Source organism: Leptonotus elevatus, chromosome 2 (genome assembly GCF_054856555.1).
Source record: "Leptonotus elevatus isolate MCC_2025b chromosome 2, RoL_Lele_1.0, whole genome shotgun sequence".
NCBI classification, from domain to species: domain Eukaryota; kingdom Metazoa; phylum Chordata; class Actinopteri; order Syngnathiformes; family Syngnathidae; genus Leptonotus; species Leptonotus elevatus.
Genome location: NC_141240.1, coordinates 35,448,261 through 35,470,406, shown reverse-complemented (window position 1 = coordinate 35,470,406; position 22,146 = coordinate 35,448,261). Strand labels below are relative to the sequence as shown.

The window sequence follows — 22,146 nt, the reverse complement described above, 5'->3', positions numbered from 1 at the left end:
AGTAATCGTAATTAACACGACGACTCGGGGTTTTGTCCCTCTAGGAGAGCCAGGGCCATCCACAGTCCTCGCCTTGGCATGAGCCTTTACATTTTTCTTCATTTAAACGACCGTGAGCGTAGACATTATCACGCTCATGGGAAAAGATGCTTTGATGAAAATGTACTGCCTGACAAAACACTGCCGAGGACTAATTTAAAGACCAAGTACATCTCATTTTACCCAGCTTTGTTATTGCTTCTTTTACTTGTATGTGATTAGTGCAACGGACGGTGGATTTAAGTCAAGCTATTCTTTTTTTATAACATCATGCACAGCTGGAATTAACATCACTGGCCTGCATAATTTGAGAAAGAAAGTAACAGTGTTACTGCAATGAAATATGAAGTCTTCTAACCACATTAGCAATGCTGTTTTGTCACATTTTTATAATGATGTATTCATCTACTGGACCTCGCATGTGCAAACATCTTCCATACAACCTTCGCCAACACAGACATCTAAAGAAGTGCTCGCTTTGTAGGCAGCGAAAGATGAATATTGAAGAGATGACAGTCGTCTCAGCACTGTGGGTGTTGTTATATCCAACATTTCTATTAATACGCTTGGAAAATAATCAAGATACTAATTACGTCCCTTGGTTATCTGCATTTGGATGGCTTACATCTGCTCGCTAAATTAAATCCTTGTAAAAAGCATTCTACAAAAGGAGCAGTATGATGGACTGCTGGCTTGCACATTGTCACAATTCCGTATCTCAGCTCCAGCCTTCCTTGGTAGAATGTTGTGTGATTTTTATGTGGAATCCCCCAAAAAGATGCATGCTATGTCCATTAAAGGCTCTAAATTGTCCAGAGTTGCTAATGTGAGTGCGAATGGTTGTTTGACTAGGTGTCAAGTCAAGTTTATTTGTGTAGTCCCTAATAACACTGGAGTCTCAAACAGCTTTACAGGCGCAAAGTTAACAAAGGTCAGTGACCTCTATTGCCTCCAAGTCTAACACTCCACCGCTTCAAAACCCATTTGGTAAAAAAGAAAAACCTTGTGAAAAGAACGCAGATGGTGGAATCCACTTTCCAGAATAAACAAGGCTGCAATGGATGCTGAATGGGCAACATTCATCACACAATATGGTGCTGTACAGTTTTTGTTAAAAGCATCTGTTTAGGAAGATAAAACGCTGCAGGACAGGTAGACACTTTTTTTTGGAGAGCGGTTCTTCCCCACGACCTGACCCGCCAATGCCTTCGGGGAAGTGGTCCACCTCAGATCTTGTCCATGTCAGTCGATGCAATTTCTATACAGTCATCGACAACCTTGCCCCCTACCCGAGCAGGAGAGGATGGGGGAGGAGAAAGGAGAGGTGGCAGTAAAACAGCCCAAAATATAGTGTTATGGGGTAAGGCAGGGCAAGATGACGTTTGCATACCAGTTTTGATAAGCGGATGAAAGGATTATCAAAATGCTTTAAAACCCCAGTGTGTAGTCCTTAGCGCCATCTCGTGGTGAAAGAATAGCAATAGAAGCACGCAGGAGCGCACACACTACGATGGTTCAGAGAGACCACATTTCGCTAGCCTACCACCAATTCTTATTTCGCGTGAGCAAACGAGCAACAGCGACTTGGCAGTCGTTGTAAAGCCCAACGAGCAACGCCGAAAGACAGAGCGAGCTGGAACTAGCCGGAGCAGCTAACAAGAGCGGCTAGCGGGAGTTAGTCCGAGCCAAAGGCTGGAGTGGCTAACAAGAGCGGCTAGTGGGAGGAGCTAGTAAAAAAAAAAAAAAAGCTAGTAAAACTTGCAAGAGCAAAGCAGAAGGTGACAAGCCACGGGAGCCCGAATCATGGGAGTCAGTGACGACCACCTGCAGGCCCCAGCAATGCAAGCACCACCCGGGCTAACTACATTCGCGAAATTGTTTTTCGGGCATCCGTAGCAGGAAGATGGCGGCGAAACATAGCAGCTCTAGTAAGGTGAAACTACAGCTATGTAATATAATTAGTGATTACTATACCTACAATTATATATATAAAAAATAAGTTTTTGCATACTATTGACTGTTTTTAAAATGAACGAATTATTAGTTCACCACTAGAGGGCGCTAAGGATCACTGACTGTAATGAAAAAAAAAATCTCTTTTCTTTGGCCAACTATAAATTAGCTGCTATTTTTGTTCTAAAAAGCACATCGCAATCTGCATGACACCGCCTGTGACTCCATATGCCAGTTTACATGAATGCATAGTATTTCATCTGTTTGTCGAGCATGCATATGACAAGGTTTACACGAAAGGACCACTGCATCTGCCCCTTCGACACAGCAGATGTCCATAGTGTGATCATGTGACCAAATGCAAACAGAGAGACCATGACGACATGAAAACTGAAACTTTACAGTTCGGTTACATTTAATGCTTTACTCATCAGGGGGAAAAAAAACGAGGCACAGGGTTGGTGAGATCACGAGACAACAGCTTTCCTGACATACTTCCGCGCGCCAGCCAAGACACACAAAGAAAGACAGATGCATCATTCACACCGTGTGGGCAGCATCGCCGAGTTCATTTTAGCTCATTAAAAACCAGGAAACAATGTCGGCAAATAGGACACAGACATTGTCGTTTTTCACTATTACACACGAGTTAAACTCAATTAACATCTCTTGGATGCGAGCACAAAGTGGGATTTTCATGGAATAATGTCATGACAGGATTAATGATTTCTTAAACTGTGATTAGAAACTGTGTGATAATCAAGAAAAGTGCCCTTGGAAAATGTCAACGCTAAACTGCTTTTCCTTTTAAGTAACAACCCAGCCGGAGTCTTTTTTTTTTTTTTTTGCCCCATATGCTCAAATGGAATTATTGATCCACTAAGCTCAGCATGACAGCAAACTTTTCACACTGACGATGAGTGTGCTGCAAACTGGGAATGTGTGAAGGCGACAAAGGATGAGTGTGTGTTTCGAATAGTAATGTGTTGAAGACATTTGTGAATTGTGGGTCACCCATACTAGTTATGAATCCTTAAGCTAATTGCCAAGTAAACAAACGGAAAGCCCTTGACTCCTTCTAGTAGCAAGGGCACCTTGAGTAAATATTGTAGAAAGCCTCTTGAATATATACAACTTAAGCCGATAGGGATGCTTATGAAAAAGTTGCATTTCCTCTCATGTACAATCACTTTCACCTCGTGTGGCAAAAATAATGGATGCATACATTTAATTTGGTTTTCTCACCGTATTCCTACGCTTTCTTATGCTCAAAACAATGTCCGGGGAGTACAGTATTTTGAATATTTCACACTAAAGGTCCACTACTTTGCATGAGCATGAGACTGGGGAGGTTTTTCTCGTTTTCCTGTTGCTGCGCAGATAAATTAGACTTAGACTATTGACCGAGGCTGTTATTTGAAGGCATGTGAGCAGTTCACAATGTTTTCTTTGAGAGGAGACGGGTGTCTTATAATGCATGCAGTTAATGACTGCTAAGCACAAGTAGATGAAAGTGGAAGAGCTGTGTGTGTGTGTGTGTGTGTGTGTGGGGGGGGGGGGGGTTTACTATAAAGAGATTAGTGGGATTTAGAAGCAAAGAGGAAGGGAAATTTCACACATAAACTTTGAATTTGGCAACTTATGTTTTTTACAGTAATGTTTTAAAAAGCCTCACTAGTCTAAACACAGTATTTTATTAATATTATGTTTGTGGAATATGAGTTAAGCAGAAAATCCACCCGTTTATATCCACCTGGGGGGGGGGGGGGTAATTTTTCCACCTGCTGTCAACTGAAAATAACATCCCAGTACCTGAGCAGCTGTTTTGTCCTAGTACATCTTGTAGTGAAGTGAGTTGATTCCGCTGCCACCAGCACTCATATCGCAAGACTGCACTCACAAGTCAAAGCAAAAAACGTGCAGACCAATGCCTTGTATCTTAAAAAACTTGTAAATCGAGTCACTCGTATCTCAACGCGGGGTTTGTCAACAACACTGTTCTCCATGATGTGTCAAATTTAGGACAATTAGTTTTACTTCTTTTTTTTTATTTATTATTTTGGTACAAAAAAGAAGAAGAACATATTTAGTGCGCCTCCCCCAACTCTCCACTGGGACTATAAATAGTTTATAAAAATATAAAATTGTTGTAAGTACACCTCAGCAGAGGAGCTAATCTGACAATGAGAGCGCCACTGCCACCCATTGTAGTGGCTGTGGAATTACACTTTATGCTAGTATAAAACAACAACAACAAAAAACAACATGCCCCGCCCTAGCATTAGGGCTATGCAGTATCGATAGAATCGATACTATCGTGAGTATCGGATCGATACCAGAGCACTAGTATCGATATTTTTACATTTATTTATTTTGTTTTTTGGCCTGCCAATGACAGCGGTGTGACGGTAACAATTAATTGTTTTTTTTACAGTGAATGACATAATATGACAATGAGGCATATTATGCTTCATTTGAGCTTTTCCAACTACTAGTTGAGCTCGGTATTAGTGTAGCACAACATGTAAGTATTGTTTATGTAATGTGACTAGATTAGAGGAACTTCGGTGTCTGACGTTTCGTTTCGTTGAGTGCAGAAGAGTGAAAGGGACTAAGAATATGAAGATTGGTACTACATTGCAAATTCAAATAACAGCCCAGGTATGTTTCTGTTGAGGATATTATATTATGGCATGTTTAAGAACCGAACAAGAAAGTGTAAGTAGCAAAAAATATATATATATTTAAGATACCGTAATATTTTATGAACCAAAAGTACTTGGTATCGGTATTGACGATATTGGCACCAGTATTTATTTGGTATCAATCGATACCAAAATCTCAAGTATAGCACAGCTCTACTTAGCATCGCACCAAGTACGTCGTGAAGAGAAAAAAAAGCAAGGGGAAACAAGAAAAAAGAGAAATCTGATTATTTTCATGATTTTTCAAAAGCAAAAAAATGGCCCTTTTGAAAATACAAGTTCAGTGAACTCATTAAATTCTGAAGAAAAAGAAGCCGTCACTGAAAAACCAACGGAATTGTCTTTTTGGGTCGAGTTGAAGTGACCACCAGCGTGAACGCCACTGACTTTCAAAGATGAAACCCAAGATGACAAAAGATGATGAGCAATGGTGCAAATCTTACATCCTCTTTTTTTTTTCTCTTCTTTTAGCTGTGTCTCTTGGAGTTTCACTTCAATTGCTTCCCGCCCAGAGGCCGATTTTCCAGCCCGTGTTATTGCGCTGCACGAAGCAGAGGGATGTGTGTGTACAGAAGAGCAGACATGTGGCCCATACAAATATGCATCTCATCCCTCTCTCCTTGTTTTCACATACATATAAAATATACCCATATGGAAGCATGCACACACGCATGACAGCCGCAGACAGTGCAGGGGAGGATGTTCAGAAGCTAGCAAATGGACTCTCTCAAATAGCTTCTGTCATCTCCATTTGAAACAAATGACAGGAGATAGTGCTACAGAGAAGGGCCTGTCTGTTGACAATGGAAGAACAAGAACTCCCCCCAGGTCTCTGATTAGGAAAACCGATCAGGACCACAACCAGACAATATAAAGTGACTTCCTCTCCCATCGTTTGCACTCAGCAGTGAAAACAGCTTCCTCTGGGAATCGAGTGCATTTCTTTCACTTTCACCTGAAAGAGACACCCCTTTCATATCAGATTAAGAAGCTCCATTGAGCTTGCACTTCTTTCAAACTTTACTTTCTTTGCATTTAAATTCACCGTCCATTATTATTATTTTTTTTTACCACTTTTCTTTCTACGTTGTGTTCTATGTGGCCAGCGTGATTTCTCAGTGCGCACTAAAGGACAGCCATTCACCATGACACCAGCTTTGGGAAGGCTGATGCCACACTCCAAGCATCAATAGCTTCTCTATGTCTTTTCAGAAAGTGCTCCTCTCTCCTTGAATGGCGCTCCAGCTCAATAAGCTCCCCTTTCTTTCTGCTATCAGGCCACAATAGTCCGTTTGAGCACAAGCACTACAAACTACATATAAAGTGTTATCGCGAAATTGGGTGCTTGAGTTCAATGTTTTTGTGTGGTCATATAAAAAAAAAAAACATTGGCAAGAGGAAAACAGCCCATATGTAGAGGGGTGAGACTAACAGGATATAAATATGTTGCTTCAAGGATGTAAGGTATGGATGTTATAAAAAAAAAAAAATTCCTGTGGGGACATCACATGCAGACATGTTGCTGACTTTGCCCCCCTGGTTGGCACAATAAGGCTCTTGGTCGGTCCGCCCCTGTAAAAGTCGTCTTCATTATTCACAGGGCTGACCATCATCTGAATTAAAGATACATGCTTTGACTGCTCGCTGTTAGACAGAACCAAATGTCTTTTCAGGCGTACATGAGCACACTTCTAAATTAAGATCTGTCTCTGAAATTAACCACATTTGCAAATGTGTGTGTCTGTAAGGCATAGTGTGTGTTTGTGTGTATTTGCGAGCGAGTGACTGAGTGAGAGAAAGACAGACAGACAAACGGTTTCTTCCAGTCAAGTGTTGGCGCCTTTTTGACCCTTTTGAGTCACCATACTTTGCTTTTCGTGTTTGACGTTGCAAGAATGGGCTAAAACAGGCAAAGGCATGTGTTATTGTAAATTCTATTGACACTATTAGTGGATACAAAAAGTCTACACACCCCTGTTCAAATACCAGACTTTTGTGATCAGTGATGCCGATAACAGGTGTGATTTCGTACAGTATATTTACTTTGATGTTAAGGTGATGCCTGACTTTCAACTGGGAAATACCTTTCGCCACCAAAGTCAGTTGCTATTTTTCATCGCAAGGTCACAGCAGGGAGCAAAATTTGGCAAGACTTAAATAAATAGCACATACTTATCAGTCACGGTCGTCACTCAAGCATGTATTGTGCATGCAACAAAGCTAATAGTTCACGATGAGTAAAATACAGGAGGACACCTGATTCCTAACACAACATTATTTATTAAAGGCACTCAACAAACAGCTGTACATTATAAAACACATTAAAAATGGGTTCTCTAGTATTTACAACTTGAAGTGAGGAACGTGGGAGCTTTCAACTTCGCATTCATGTCTGCGGGTAACATCGTCAGAACATCGACAATTTATCTATACCATACCACAAACAATGGAGGAAGGAGAGAGATTGGCAATTTCAAGCCGTAAATACAGTCAGTATTTTTTAAGTTTGTGTCAGTCGTTGTTGTAGTACACTCTGGGCTGCTGACAAAAACAAAAACACTATGTCAGATTAAAAACAAAAACGTGGATCACACAATATGCATTCAAGTATAATGTCCCACCAGATTGTGTCACTGCAGGAGGTCACCAAATTTGTTATATTTATAAACAATGTACGTTAACTCATTCACTGCCATTGACTGCTACAGATGTAAAAAAAAATCATTTGAACTATTTCTATTAGTTTAACATTTTTTTCCACTTTTGTTAACAAGAGTATAAAAACATAGATTTTTTTTATTGTACATTTAGAACAGATGTAAAATGTGTGATTAATCGTGAGTTAACTAGTGAAGTCATGCGATTAATTACGATAAAAAAATTTAATCGCCCGATGCCCCTAATTTTTAATAATCTTTTCTTTTAAAAACAAATAAATAAAAAGATTATTAAAAATTAGGGGTGTCAAGCGATTCATGTTTTTAAAATTGTAATTAATCGCATGACTACACTAGTTAATTCACGATTAATCACAAATTTTGTATCTGTTCTAAATGTACAATAAACATTTATTTTTTAGGTTTTCATACTCTTGTTAACAGAAAAAAATGTTAAACTAATAGACATAGTTAAAATGATTTTTTTACGTCTATAGCCATCAACGGCAGTGAATGAGTTCATGTTAAATGCTGTGTCTAGAAAGTCTTTTTATTTTGTATCTTTAAATAAAAAAAGTAGCCAATTATGTTAAGTGAAATTGAGAAAACACTATTTTTTTATTATATGCATAATGATGTTAGTTTAAAAAGGCTGTCTTTATTTATTTATTATTTATGAAAACAAACTTTTATTCTAAAACATCACTGTTAAAAATGCACCGCAGCGCAGTAAAATCACATCTGCTCCCATTCTTTCCTCTTTAAGGTCTTTTGGGGACAGTTCTTTTGGTGAACTGTTGCTGAGCAGCATCTGAAAGTTGGACAATCAGTTAGCCATGGAAATGGTGAGATTATACTAACAAAGACACAAGCTCCACTTGGTCCCCATCGTCCTCTTTGAAGTGAAGCTCAGCTGCCTGTTGGAAAATGCTGACTGACCACGGCATCTGCTTGCAAAAACGTCCGACTTTTGTCTATTTTGGAGGAACCTCTGCCTCATTTGTGATGCAAAGGTGGTCAAATGTTTGCTTAGATGTTATAATCCACAGTACATACTTTTGTATTCCCTACAATTCTCGTGAAGCACCCTGAGGCTTGCAGCGGCTCGATCAATAACAATGGTGTGCAGATGAGTTGATGTTACTTGAACCCTGACAAGAGCCCTTAAGCAAGGCACCAGACGCTCTGACATGATATGTTTGTGGACTGCTCCTCATTCTTACATCCTGTCCTTTAGTACACATAATTTGCTAAAAATAATAAATAATAATACATTCATGCAGGAAGATGACACGGGCCATGACCATTGTCAATTTTTAGTACATGCCGTGCAAGTGGCCCCCAAGCCATAGTTTGGACACCAAAGATTTAACTTATTTGTAGAAAACTGCAGCCTTCAAACTTAATTTATTATAGCTTCCAAGAAACAATAAAACAATCAAATGGTTCAAGGGAAGCTCTTTATGTCTGTAATTAAATTATAACAAGCAAAACATTTTGCTAACTGCACAACACGGAAGACAGCTCTGATGAACTCCCAAAGGCTCTGACTCTCATCAAAGCTGTTTTTGCTTCTGCATTTAATTCCCAATTGTGCTTTTGAAAATTTAACCAAATATGACAATTGCTCACAATTATATTATTACTGTGCATGGTCTTTGCAAAAGAGTGTGTGGTGTGTATGTGCGTCAGAAAGAGAGAAATACTTTATTGGCTCCATATTAGATGAATGAAAAAATGATATCTGAATCTAACTATCCCTTCTTTTTGCATTGCCTTTATCCCGATGATGATCACTCTCACAGTCAACTGCAGAGCTGACACATGAAGGCGGACAAATGACAATCCCTAATTGTCATGCAAAGGGAACATTCTATTTAAATTCTGGCGAGATGTGCGGGTCTGCATGCTCACTTCTTCGTCCGTTTTAATCTTGTGAGACCAGAATTAGTACGCGCACATTGTATTGTTTTGACGTTTTTAATATACAGCAGTCAACTTGTTCTTCATCACTTCAGGATGTTAAAAATAATGGCACCTTCCTTGTATGCAATGTGTTGTCAAAGGCTTGATAGTTTTTTGTTGTTGTTGTTATATTATTAGTTGTTTTTTGGGGGGGGGGGGGGTCCAACCTTCAAGTCATTTCTATATGGCTTGAATGTGTCGAGCGGTTCTGGATATGTGTGCATTTTATTTCATGAAACCATGACTGTGGATGGTATGATAATCAATGACTTCTCAGCCATGTTGTTTGTTTTAATTTGAATTCAGACATGAGTCCTGACTACCGTAGATCAACCACTAATCCTAATGGGGTAGATGCCACGGACTTCCGGGTTTTACACATCAGCGCCGTCTCCGGCCACTGCTGACCGCGTTCCAACACTCGCACCCCCACCCCTGCGCTCCCCAACCGCGCGCTCCCGCTCATTGAGACAGACACTACACATTCGCCGCCTCGCACCCGTCGACCGCGACCGAGGAGCGCAAAAGGCGAAAGCGCAAGTACTGGGACGCGGCCTACACGTCGCAAACCGGAAATGGAAACAAAGTTGATGGGTGAAAACCCGGGAGTCAGAAGTCCCGCCTCCTCCGTGGCATATAGTCCATAGGTTCAGTTTGCTGTCTACATATATTGTAAATTGATTACTGGGCTGTCCCTCTAAATTCTGAGCTGGTCTCTTGAGGAAAATAATAATTAAATAATTATGCTGATCACTTTAGAAAATATGTTTCTCTAATTTGCTTCGATCTAGCTTCATGTCCTCCACTGAAAAACATTATAAAAGCATGTGACCAAATGGGTCATGTTCTGATGTATTAAAATAGAGCTAAATGATTTTGTATTTGTATCATTTTAAAACATGACAACTCACACTCAGGATAAAAAATGAGTGACAGAGAGAGAGAGAGAGAGAGAGAGAGAGAGAGAGACGAGCACAGATTGTACCGTGCGTGGTGACCTTTCAGTCTCCAGGCGGTCAGGTGCATGGAGGGGGCGGAGCTTGAGCGCTCACCGCCTCATGTGTGCGAGCTGCCGGCTTCCGTGACAACAAATGGTCGCGGCAAGCGAGAGTGTCGTCCGGCTGTCCGATAGAGAGGACTTCTCCTCTTTCTCCTTCTTCTTCACCGTCCACACCTTCAAAACATTCCGTCGCTCCGGCAGCAGGATGGAAGAAGAAGCCTGGTGACAGCACCACGGAGAGACCCACGCCGAGAGCGAGCATGGCCGTGGACGGTAGGCGCGTTTTGTCTTGACGTAACCCGGTCAGCGGCGAGCCAGCGTGAGACTTTCTCTTATTTCACAAGGATGGCAGAGATGCGAGAAGAAAAAGGGAAAAGTGCCTCGCGTTTTGTAAAATGAGCGAGAGACTCGTATATTTGCCCGTTTTCTTGAAATACAACAAATAGAAACTAAGTGACATAATCACAAAGAGAGTTGCCCGATATGTTTTCAATATTTTGCCGTACTTTTTTGTTTGTTTTTACATGATTTTTATTTTAAGTGGGTCATGAATTTAAATGGGAGTTTTAACATAATTCTCCACCTGCCTCACCTGCATGGGTGGCTTCCAGTATTCAGAGTAGAGAGGGCTACAATAATAAGCTGCCTTTTATTTGTACTCCATTCTTTTGTTTGCCTATAAATAGAGATCAAACAGTATAAACAAATGTACTCTTTTGTATAATTTTTTTTTTTTTACAGTGTGAAGTTTAATGTGAAGTATGAAACTGAATTCACTTGAAATTGGGAAAAAGTAGTGTGTATATATTTTGTATGGAATATTTCAGAAAACAAGTCACTGATGGTGAAGCGGTGCATTCGCTTGACATCGGAGCAGGCGGCATGGGTTCAGTTCCTACACAGTGATGGTGTGAATGTGAGAGACCGTGAATGTTTGTTTTGTCTTCAGTGTGTGCCCTGTGATTGACTGGTGAGCAGTCCAGGATGTAGTCCATCTCACTTCAGAAGTCAGAAGTGGAATGGATGCCATCTATCCACAAGCCTGAACAGGATAAACAAAAGGGCTGCACAATATATTGTATTTTTTTTTTTTGATATCGCAATGTGCAAAAAGCAAAGAAATGCAAAAAGTTGTATATGGAATTGTATGCTTTTATCTCAGTTTGATCAGTTAGATGCAAACTTAAATGTGCATCGCCATCCAATAGTGATTATTGTTAATCTTGGGTAATTACAATTAATTAAGAATACATTGAGATTGCTTATTCTGCCGCATAAAAAAAATGTAATTCTTTCATCAGATAATAAAAATGTTATTTTCTTTAGGTACAGTACATGTTAAATATCGCAATATCAGGAAACTACAAAAGACGCACACAAAAAACCCTTCCAGAGTTGCACAGTATATCAAATATAAATATATTTATATAAAATATAATGAATATTAAACATTGTAATCGCGATAATGGCCATGCAATATAATATATATCAAAGACGCGCAATAAGTTTCATATGGAATTGTATACCTTTATCTAACTTTGACAAATGCAAAAAAGCACATTGCCACCCAATTGACGAACAGAACAACTGGCATAACGGGCAATAGATAACTTTATTTAAAAAAAACAAAAAAACATTGCAAGTTATTACAGTTAATTAGCTAAGAAATAAGCCTACCGGTACTTATTTTGCTGTATGAAAATAAGTCAATCTTAATATTAATGTAATTTTCTTAGCTACAAGTTAAATACCGTACTAATATCGATATTTCATTATTTAACAGTATATCACGTTTTTCCCAATATTGTGCATCCCTACTGTATACCAATCAAATCGGTGGTGACTTGACTAGAGAAGCAAATTATACAACACTGAATAAGAATTTTTGGATTCGGGTTAATAATGCAGGAAGTTTATCAACACTTTTATTTACTCACTGTTAGACTTTCACGCCATCCTAGCAAGGAAGACGAAATTAAAAAAAATAGCTGGTCTTCTGTATTTATAATTGTTCTTTAACCAAGAAAGTATATAGGCCTATAGGTATATTTTTATTTCTATCCAAATACCTGCTTATTCACTAGAATTTTCAGTAGGATATCCGAATACCAAAATATTCGATAGCTGCAGCCCTAATAATATTAATTTTGAGTTGTTTTGAGGCACGCCCACACGAGTTCTTTACCACACACCCCTGTCAAAACTAGCTTGCACCCCACACGCCATACTGCACACGCTGCACACGCTGCACACGCTGCACACCAACTTCAATTTTTTGCTAACATAAATAATATATATGATTACACAATTAATAGTGTTTCAAATAATTGTATTTGTCTTAATATTTTCAAATATTTCAACATTTTCTTGTTTTGAACAAAATAATAAATAATCGTTTTGAATAATTGTGATTTCAATTATTACTAAAATAATCGTGATTATTATTTTTTCCATAATCGAGCAGCCCAATGATGTAGATAGATAAAGCACCGTATTAGTGGACCCCATTAACATTACAGTATGATCAAATTGGATTTTCCATTTTTTGGACTATGATGTGAAACAATCCGTTCGCGTTGATTGGGACTTGCTAGCTAAATGGTAAACGAATAGCAAATACGGATTTTAGGTACGAGTCCGAGCTCTATTATGTTCTGTCCATCCTTTACCTTCACTTTTCTCCCCCAAGGAGGATGTGTTTTGTTCACGTCTACACACAAAAAAGCTTTGAAGAGTAGTGGCTTGTGGGCCAAAGAGCAACCAATTACAATTTGGATTGTAGTGAAACAGTATTGATTGCAACTTACCAATTTGTCACTCTTGACCTAGCTCAGATGCGCAGCCATTTCCGCATTGATTTTGGAGGGTAACTCGTTTTAAGCCTGGCTAGAGGTACACTACGTGCTGCCTGTGTGCTCTTGTTTGTCATGTTGTTGTCGTGCGTGTGCTTGGCTAGCTAGCTGGTGTTTGCTGCAGGCGAGCTAACGAAAAGTGAGGCTCAATCAGAGCCTCCCTCAGCTCGGGGACATTAATATTTGTCAGCACGATTGTTTTTCAGTGTCTCTTATCAACTGACGCTTCATTAGTACCACAGATTGCACACACATTCGAGTATGCTCACTCAGTCAGACACAGGGCTTTTTTTTTTTTTTTAATGAATCCATAGTTTACTTATGCATCATTAATTGAGTGCTCTGGGCATTGATGAAACCCTCAGAGTGTGTTCTTCTCTTTAAAGATTAATGGGGGTTTGTCCAGAAAGATTGTAGAAGCTTATTTACAAGTGTCCGACTAGCATCCGCCTGAGACTCTTGTGCGGTCTCACATTGACACATTATGTATATTAAAAACTTGCTCTCTGCATTTTCCTATTGATACACAATGGACATATTCAAGTTTTCTATTCCATTCTGTTATGTGTTGATAACTGATTTCCATTTGTGAGGGGGATGCAGTTTCATTGTGGTATGGAGCTTATAGACAGCATTGGGATGCATTTACAGTTTACATGAGCTTTACTTATAAATTAATGTGAGGCATTACTGCCTGCTGCGCATCAAATCCCTTTTAAAGTTGCTCCATACTGTCGCTATACACCAAAGATGGTGTAATTCATCATGCCTGTTTTTTTTTTTTTATTGTTCAGGATATCTGGCTTGCAATTGCCATCACAGTATGTACAATGCCTCCGGATGTAAGGTGGCCAATGCCTAATGTATAGACAGTACTGGATTTTGTTGTTTCAGTGGAGAGCTTCATCCCTCATTCCAGCAGGATTAGGCTTGTGTGAATGTGTAGTGGGCCTGGCCAAGCTCAGCATGCAGACTTCCAAGATCTCGACTATTCCTTTGCAATGCATGTTGGCTAGCTGCCATGCATATACATTACAGCGAGACATATGTAAGACACACATACGCGCTTAGACACATACACATCAGCCAGCATGGAGTCAAGCACAGCTGGATGGAAGCGCAAAAGCAAACCATTTATTTATTATTTCCAGTGCCGCTCCCCACTGTGTTACTAAAACACACGCTGCCTAAAAAGAAGTAGAGATTATCTTGTCACCATGACGACACCTGTTGATTAATGCACTGACGTTTGTGATGCTTCTAGTTAAGCATTTTGAACTCTGGTAGTCATGTCCTATATTGGCCATTGGTGACTTCAGTCTTAATTATATTAAATAATAATAATAATAATAATTAAAGGCTTAATGCTTTTTTAAATTATTTTTTATTATATCAAATAGATAACATGTTTAACCTCCAGGAACTTGTATATTTAGTGCTTAAGGCACCTAAACAATCAGTCCCCCCCCCCCCCCCCCTCAGGCATGGATTATGAGAGCGGTCTTAATAATAAATGAATAAAATAATTAATAAATTGAGTAAAAAAATTAATGAAAACCATTGTTTCCATTTATATGTATTTATATTTCAAGAGACTTTAATTTAATCTAGGCACTTTTCTATTTATTTACATTTAAATTTAAAATATGTCTCTGAAACTGGTAGTTTGCCGTGATTATTTAAAGAGACACGGGGGGGGTGGATTATTTTAGAATAGAGACATAATCTATCATTTGTTTTCATAATAAGTATTAATATAGCATAGGAGGTATTTTTATTCTTTAAATTTAAGTAAAATATTATGTCTTTTTAGGGGGACCAAAATTGTTCCACTAGCCAACAATTTGACCCTTCTACACTACGGTGGTGCTTTGATATACGAGTGACCCAATTTATGAGTTTTTTGAGTTGTAAGCCCTCACTTTGCCAATTTTTTTTTTGCAAACGCAAACTTGAGATATGAGCACTGTATTTTTTTGTATTTAATCAGTTGGTAATAGCTAATTGTTGTTGTTTTTTTTAAACATATTAGCACATTACAACATATACTGTGAAAGATATGAAATATAAGAGATGAAATTCAAACATTCCCTCCTGCCCCCCCGACAATTGGCTGATGTTTGCAGATTCTTTTCTCGATTGTAAATGTAAATGTTAAGTGTTAAGAGACCAAAAAGATGTTCATTTAAAAATCTGTTTTTTATAGTAGCCGATTTATTGGTTATTGGAATTTTACTATGCCAAATATCGGCAATGGCATCGGCCCAAAAAAAAAAATCCAAATTGATTGGGCCCTATTGTGGTAAAGAAATGGCATTGATTACAACCCACATTATTCAAATTTGTCTAACTTGTTTTTTTTGTCTGGAAGAATTGCATCCAAGGTTATATTTTAAAAAATATCTCATGTAAACAACCTGCCACTCACGCAACCTTTTGCTCATTCAGCCTGCGAAATATTGCGCCTCCTCCTGTGAGACTTTCTCTATATGCCACAGCTCTTGGATCGGCATGTCATGCGGTTGTATGCATTGCGAGCCGTGTGTGTTTGTGTGAACATGCAGATGAAGCAGAAGGGCAGCCAGCACCCCCAGTGGGTGAGAGGATGGGGGTGTAGGCCTTGCTGTTAGTTTAACAGACAAACACACCCTTTGTCGCCTTCCCGGCGCGCGTTACGTCGCCTGCTGGGGCCAACGTCCATTTGGTGAACCCGACGCAAATCACCTTTTGCCCTCTGTCGGCAATTTGAATATGGTGAAAATCTGCCAGGAGTCTCATTTGCAGGATCTCGTGTGTGCGCTTTCGAAAGAGCGCGCGAGATACCGACGAAGCGTCCGCCCACGTCCGCGTCCTCGCCGCACGCGGTACGTCACTCATGTCACACACTGATGTGCAGAGATGGGAAAGCCTCTTGAAGCCATGCACGCACACGACCTTCTGATTGGCACAGCTGGCCCACTTGGCTTGACCTCGTATTTTAAAGCGACCTGAAAAAGGTTTGAATGATGTTAAGGTTCCCTAATCAGTGTGCTTAAAGGGGAACTTAATCTCAAATATTTACAGTGTAAGTGTCCCCACTAAGTCTAAACACTGTATTTTGATTAACGTTTAGAATTAAAAAAAAAACAACAACAGAATAATTCATCAATTATCATCCATCTCAGGTGGCCACCATTTTGGGTAATATCACCCTTTGAATTTTCTGTTGATCAAAATGAACGTCACAACTGCTCTCGCACTTGCGTTGCGAACTTCTCATGACCAAACCCGGAAAACAGGTTAGCGGACTTCCCACCGTCGTTGTGATAATTAGCATGACGACATGATTGTTTGAAAAAAGGTACGAGTAACTCGACGTAAGAGTTTATCGAGATATGAGCCGTCGTTTCACTTTTTTCCCCATTTCATTTATTTAGGAACATATTAAAAATACTTATGAACACAACAAAACAAATGTAGTTGTAACACATTTGGGTTAAGAAAAGAAAAAAATGACAGTCATGCCAGGGAAAGCGTAAAAAAACCCTCTAGGGGTTTGACTAGTAAGGCTCCCTTAGGTCAGTTTTTAATAGCATTCAGAGCAAACAAACTTAATAAGCAGTCAAAGCTAACAAACAAACAAAGAACAATGTTTTTTTGTGCTTTGACTTGTGAGTGCAAACTTGATATACAAGCGCTGTGTAGTTGCATTGAACTCAATTCACGCCACAATAAGCAGCACTTAATAATGAACAATTCTTCAAAAAAGAGGCATCACGCTGTTTGTCACCTCCAATTAAATGTTACTGTCAAATTAAACATAAAACAAACAGAATTACATTTTGTGTTTTTAAACCAAACACATATCTTAGAACTCCAGTTTGCTAATTTAATGCTAATGCTAGATAGCATCTATGTTGAAGCGTTATTTATAGTTATTTAAACAACAGATTGAACACAAACAGTGCAGTTACACTTTTTTGGGCAGTCATGTATTCCTTATCCTCTGTGAAGAACAACTAATATTAAGTGATTCATCTAACAGCATATCCATCTGTCTGTCTTATACTGCCCCCTGGTGGCTAAGGCGAGCACACCAGATGTATCAGCATTGGCCATTCAATTAACGCAGTGTGACAAGAACTGTTGAATGTTTTTTTAATTGTATTTGTATGTCAATACTGTATGTTTTGATAAAGTACACTAAATATTATGAGTCATTTTTGTCTGTCATTTTATTTTATTCATGGGATTTCCATTCATTAGGAAAGATGATTTGACTTACCAGTGTTTTGAGTTGTGAGCATGGTCACATAACGAATTTAAGTCATCACCGTATTTATCTTTGTCATTTTTATTAATCACTGCTGTTTTGCCATCAAAAAGTCCTCTATTTGCTTTTTAATGGAAGGAATACATTTATCAAGAGTGTCTGTGACCGGTGACACGATAGATGAATGAATGAATCAGTAGATAAACATCTACACGCTTTGGCTTTTCAGGGAGTGATGAAGTAGAGGAGAGCAGCGTGCAATAAAAATCAGCCGCGGATTAGCGCCAGCGCGCATGCTGGATTTTGGATTCCGTCGGTCACGCTTCAACTGCCTCATCCAGTCTGACCTCGCCGCTAACCTTGGCATCCTCCTATATTTCCTCAAGTGACAAGGCCTCACTGCTCGTATCCAGCGCCCGCATCTTCGTGTCCAACAATTCACACCCGTTCCCCCTTCTCTCTAAATCAGAGTGCTCGTAGATCCGTATCCAATTTCTCCCCTTTAATTAGGGAGACAGGAGAAAGGGTTTGAATGGGTGTTGGGTACGAATCCATGCGATGGTAAAAAGGGATGCCATATTTTTTGAAGGGATTACTAATTGGGTAACATTTCATGTGAGGATTATAATCTTGATGATCCGCACTGTTGATACTGACTTCACCTTCTCCAACTACAGTACAGTTTGAATTATTTCCCCTCATCATTGAAATGCTATTAATCCATTACAGACTCCCCAAATAAAAACTCTATAACGTACATTATAACAAATATAGACTAATGACATAATGAAATAGTGAATCATGATGTATGACCAACATCAAAGTGTGTTCCGGGTTTGCGGTACCGCTATTTTGACGATTATTTTTCTCCAGTTATAACTTAATTTTGTCCTTTATTTTGGGAGGTAATTCCACTTTTGGTCACTAGGTGATGGCACACAATTGTGTTTAGCACTGGTAATTTGAAAGAAGAAGAGAAAACAGGAAGTGTTTCAAGATCAGGCTAAATTTTGCTGATTTGAACAGATTGTTGAATGTCTCAATCATCAATCATTTGACTGTAGCTTAATTTTATACTGTAAGTCTTTGGGCACGTTTATTGATGTATATTGTGAGATAAGTTTGTTAGTTTAGAAATAGTGGGATTTGTTTTCTGTAACACAGATTGATACACTGATACGTTATTTGTACATTATTTTTCATTTATCCATTGCTCTTCTTGCGCTCTCTCAATATATTAATGTTTTTGAATGTGCCATAAATGCTATAAAACATGCCTTGGGAGTTTTTAAATAGGGTATTAAAAACCCGAACATTGGCAATATTCAGGTTTGGAAAGGCCATGAGAACACTCGCAAAAACCTGAATATGCTCTTATTCGTATTTTTAAAAACTCGAATTAGACCCCATCGGTTACCCCATTTCGGACCCGAATTCTTCGTCATATAAGCGCTAATCAAAGTACCTTGATTAAACATTGATTTACCTTCCGCCTATGCTCAATTCGCAAGCAATCTTGGTCTTTTGAGTACAGAACGTACTTTTATGCAGGGCTGTCTCTCATGTACGCATGCGACCCACTGAAAATACACAAGCAGAGATAAACAAAAATGGAGAAAGTTTGACGCAGCACAACAATACACTTTTTGAGTGAGGAGGAAAACGACTATTAGTGTGATGAGTGACATGCAAATAATGTCTTTTATCGACAGTAGAAAATACTAAGCGGAAATTTGTGTCATTACACTGTCAGTGTGTTATAGTTTAGACGGGGGGTTCCGTATCTGTCTACGCACATATGTAAACAAGTTATTTCATCAGAAAACGGAATATTGACTTAAACCCGAATATTGACGGCAAGTAAACGTAGTCACATTGCGACGGTGGTCTGTAACCTAACACCCACAATGGACATTGATCGACTATTTTGGTCAGAAACAAAATGGCAACCTAAAGTCTTATTTCAGCTTTCTCTGAGCCACAGGCTACTGTAGCTTAGTTTAAGGCCTGACAAACAAACACCACAAAATATTGTACTGAATTTACCTTTTTAATGACTTGAATCCTTTCCTCCTCACTATTGCCATCTGTCCTGAGCACATGAAAGCACCAGTCACAATATGTGCTCAGCCTCATCCTTGGCCGGATGACTTTGAGCCGACAAGTTTCAAGGAGAGCAGTCGGCACCCCCCCCCCCATTTGCAATCTTTCCATTAAAGCCCGCTAAACAAACAGTCTAATTAAGTGTGGCCTTGTGTGATAGAGGGGGCCTGGAGCTTCCCGCTCTTTGTTAATAGGTTGGCCTTCTCCTACTAAGTGCTGAGGGTCAGTGCAGTCTGTGCTGCAGATTGCCCATTAAACCAAATGGCTATTGGCTTCAGCTTCACTTCTCATGACTCGGGGAGCACAAGTCACATTCATGCACTTGAAAAGCATTTGCAATCGCCTCTCACAAGCTTAACACAATAATATGTGTTGCCTGTGATGGGTGTGTGAGGCAGTTGAAAGCTATCTTTCTCTCTGACTTCTATCTGCCTACTGCTAACCTTTTTCAAGTTGTCCAGCCTCCGTGCTGCTCATCGTCAGTCGCCTTCCTCACCTTATGCTATCCAACAGTCTGGCAGTGATGAATGGCGAAAATGGGACCCCTCAATTATGTCAACAGGCCACCAAGTGTCTGCGGGTCAACTTTGCAGTTGAGGTTGGGAAGAGTGTGTTGTTTAAATGCAGATCAAATGAGACTTTCTTTAACCTCCAGATCTAACTTCTCTCTCTCTCTCTCTCTCTCTCTCTCTCTCTCTCACACACACATCTTGTCACTGCGTTTGTTTTGACATCTCAATTTTAAAAACATCGTCGCATGAAAGGCCGAGAGCATTTTTGTGTTTTTCTTCTTCTGCGCCATTTGATCCATTTTCAGGATGTAAACAATATTTGACAGTGATTATATGCCTTTTTGCCCTAAAGATGTCACACATTTTTCAAACAATGAACGAAGCAATGGACCTCACTTCTTAGCAACATCTACAACTGTACTCTTCTTATGTAGAATAAATATATGGTGATTGTCAATTATCACTCAGTAACGATAAGAAATGTGCATATTTATTTTGAAAGGCATCAGGATCAAGCCACTTTGATTGTATTCGTTTTTTTGGGCATTTCTCTTTTTCAATTACATTGCTTGCCGCCAGTAAAAGTAGGAAGTATATGACCTTTATAATGTGTCAGTCCTGTCATTGACTGGTAGTCTCACTTGAAGTAGAAGTAGTAGTAAGTTTCTCCTTGATCCTGAGCAGGATAAGCAAGTCAACATGACTATTATGATGCCATGGACACTTTTTTTTAACTAGATGTTTCACTAGATGTTAAGCTAAAAAAAGAATCAACTGCAAGCAGACAATGTACATGCACATGTACAACAAAATATGTAAGCTTGCTGACAGCTGACAGAAAGAGCTTTTTGCAACATGGCCCTGGTTGATCTCTTATACTCTGCCGCCACCTGCTGGCCGTTTTTGTAATAACTACCAAAGTCTTCTGTATGCTCTAGCAAAAAAACCCACACAAACAACGTATAAATACGTCTTTTGGAGCATGGTAATATTTACAATAGAACGTATTTATACAGTTTTGGGAGCAAATGAGTTAAGAGACTACCATTATATTGCTGTGTCTGCAAATGTTTGGCCATTGACAGTATGATAAGACTCCAGTCCTCTCCTTTTATGTCATTTATCCTTGGCTTGCATTGTTTTAAAGCTTTTAATTGGTTGGTCTATGAGTGGAATGTCCAAAGCTTGATGTACTCGCGCTGTGTACGATAATGCTCTTTTGCTTGTCTGCACCCTCTTAACCTGAATTTTCAGAAAGCCATTGAGAGATATGTGGCTGCTGTCCCTTATCCTTAGATTAGTAGGGATTTGTTCCATACGAGTGGGAGATAGAGGCATGTGTGTGTCTAAGTGCTGCACTGGGACGAGAAGGAACAAAAATCTTATGCAATCGGTAAAATCACCAGAGGGCCTTGCGAGACTTTTGATATTTGTGTTTAAAAACAAGTCACAGACATCAGTTTCTCTCTTTTCCATCAGTCTGTCTTTGAATGAAATGTATTTCGTTATGTTGTGTACACGTTAGATTTAGAGAGAAATGACAGCTGTTAAAGCGACCGCATGAACAAAATGTTGTTGTAGGAGGTAGGTGAGGTCACAGAGCTGTCAGTCAGAGTTACAGGGGGCGGACTATATATGCTGTCAACTCAGCGTTGCGGTCTCGCCCTACATTTCAGGTCACTGGTTCACTGCAGGAGAATACATACACAACCATGCATGCTCTTACACAAGCGTAAAGTATAACTCAATTTTGTTAATACATTCACACTGCAGGGTTGCCTGTGGCAAAAAAGAATGATTTTCAGTTTGGAAAACGTGATACAAACTACTTGCAGTCTCTATAGATTCATTGGAGGAGTATCTTCTCATAATGCATACACATCGATGGGTTTGATCTTAAACTCGTAAAACAGTTTCATGCCTCAATAAAAGAATTAATAAAGTGGAGTGGGGTAGAGGGGTAATTAATCTAGCTGGAAGTTAAATATTTAAAAGCACAGCATCAAACCAGTCATTTAAATTTCAAATGAAAAAGTTCCGTGTGAAATCGAGTACAAATGTGCTGTGAGGTCACATGTTGGAACATCTGAGCTGGATCATATTGAAGA

General features: G+C 39.3%; 1 protein-coding gene across 1 annotated transcript in view; it reads left to right on the top strand.

Annotated features, from left to right (window-relative positions):
- Positions 1–10,323: 10,323 nt before the first annotated feature.
- samd10b (sterile alpha motif domain containing 10b) overlaps positions 10,324–22,146 on the top strand; it is a 48,102-nt gene continuing 36,279 nt past the window's right edge. Inside the window, exon 1 of the mRNA XM_086069618.1 lies at positions 10,324–10,592. Within this exon, the coding sequence (XP_085925744.1) occupies positions 10,580–10,592 (13 nt within the window). The 5' untranslated portion in view covers positions 10,324–10,579. The remainder of the gene's footprint in view (positions 10,593–22,146) is intronic.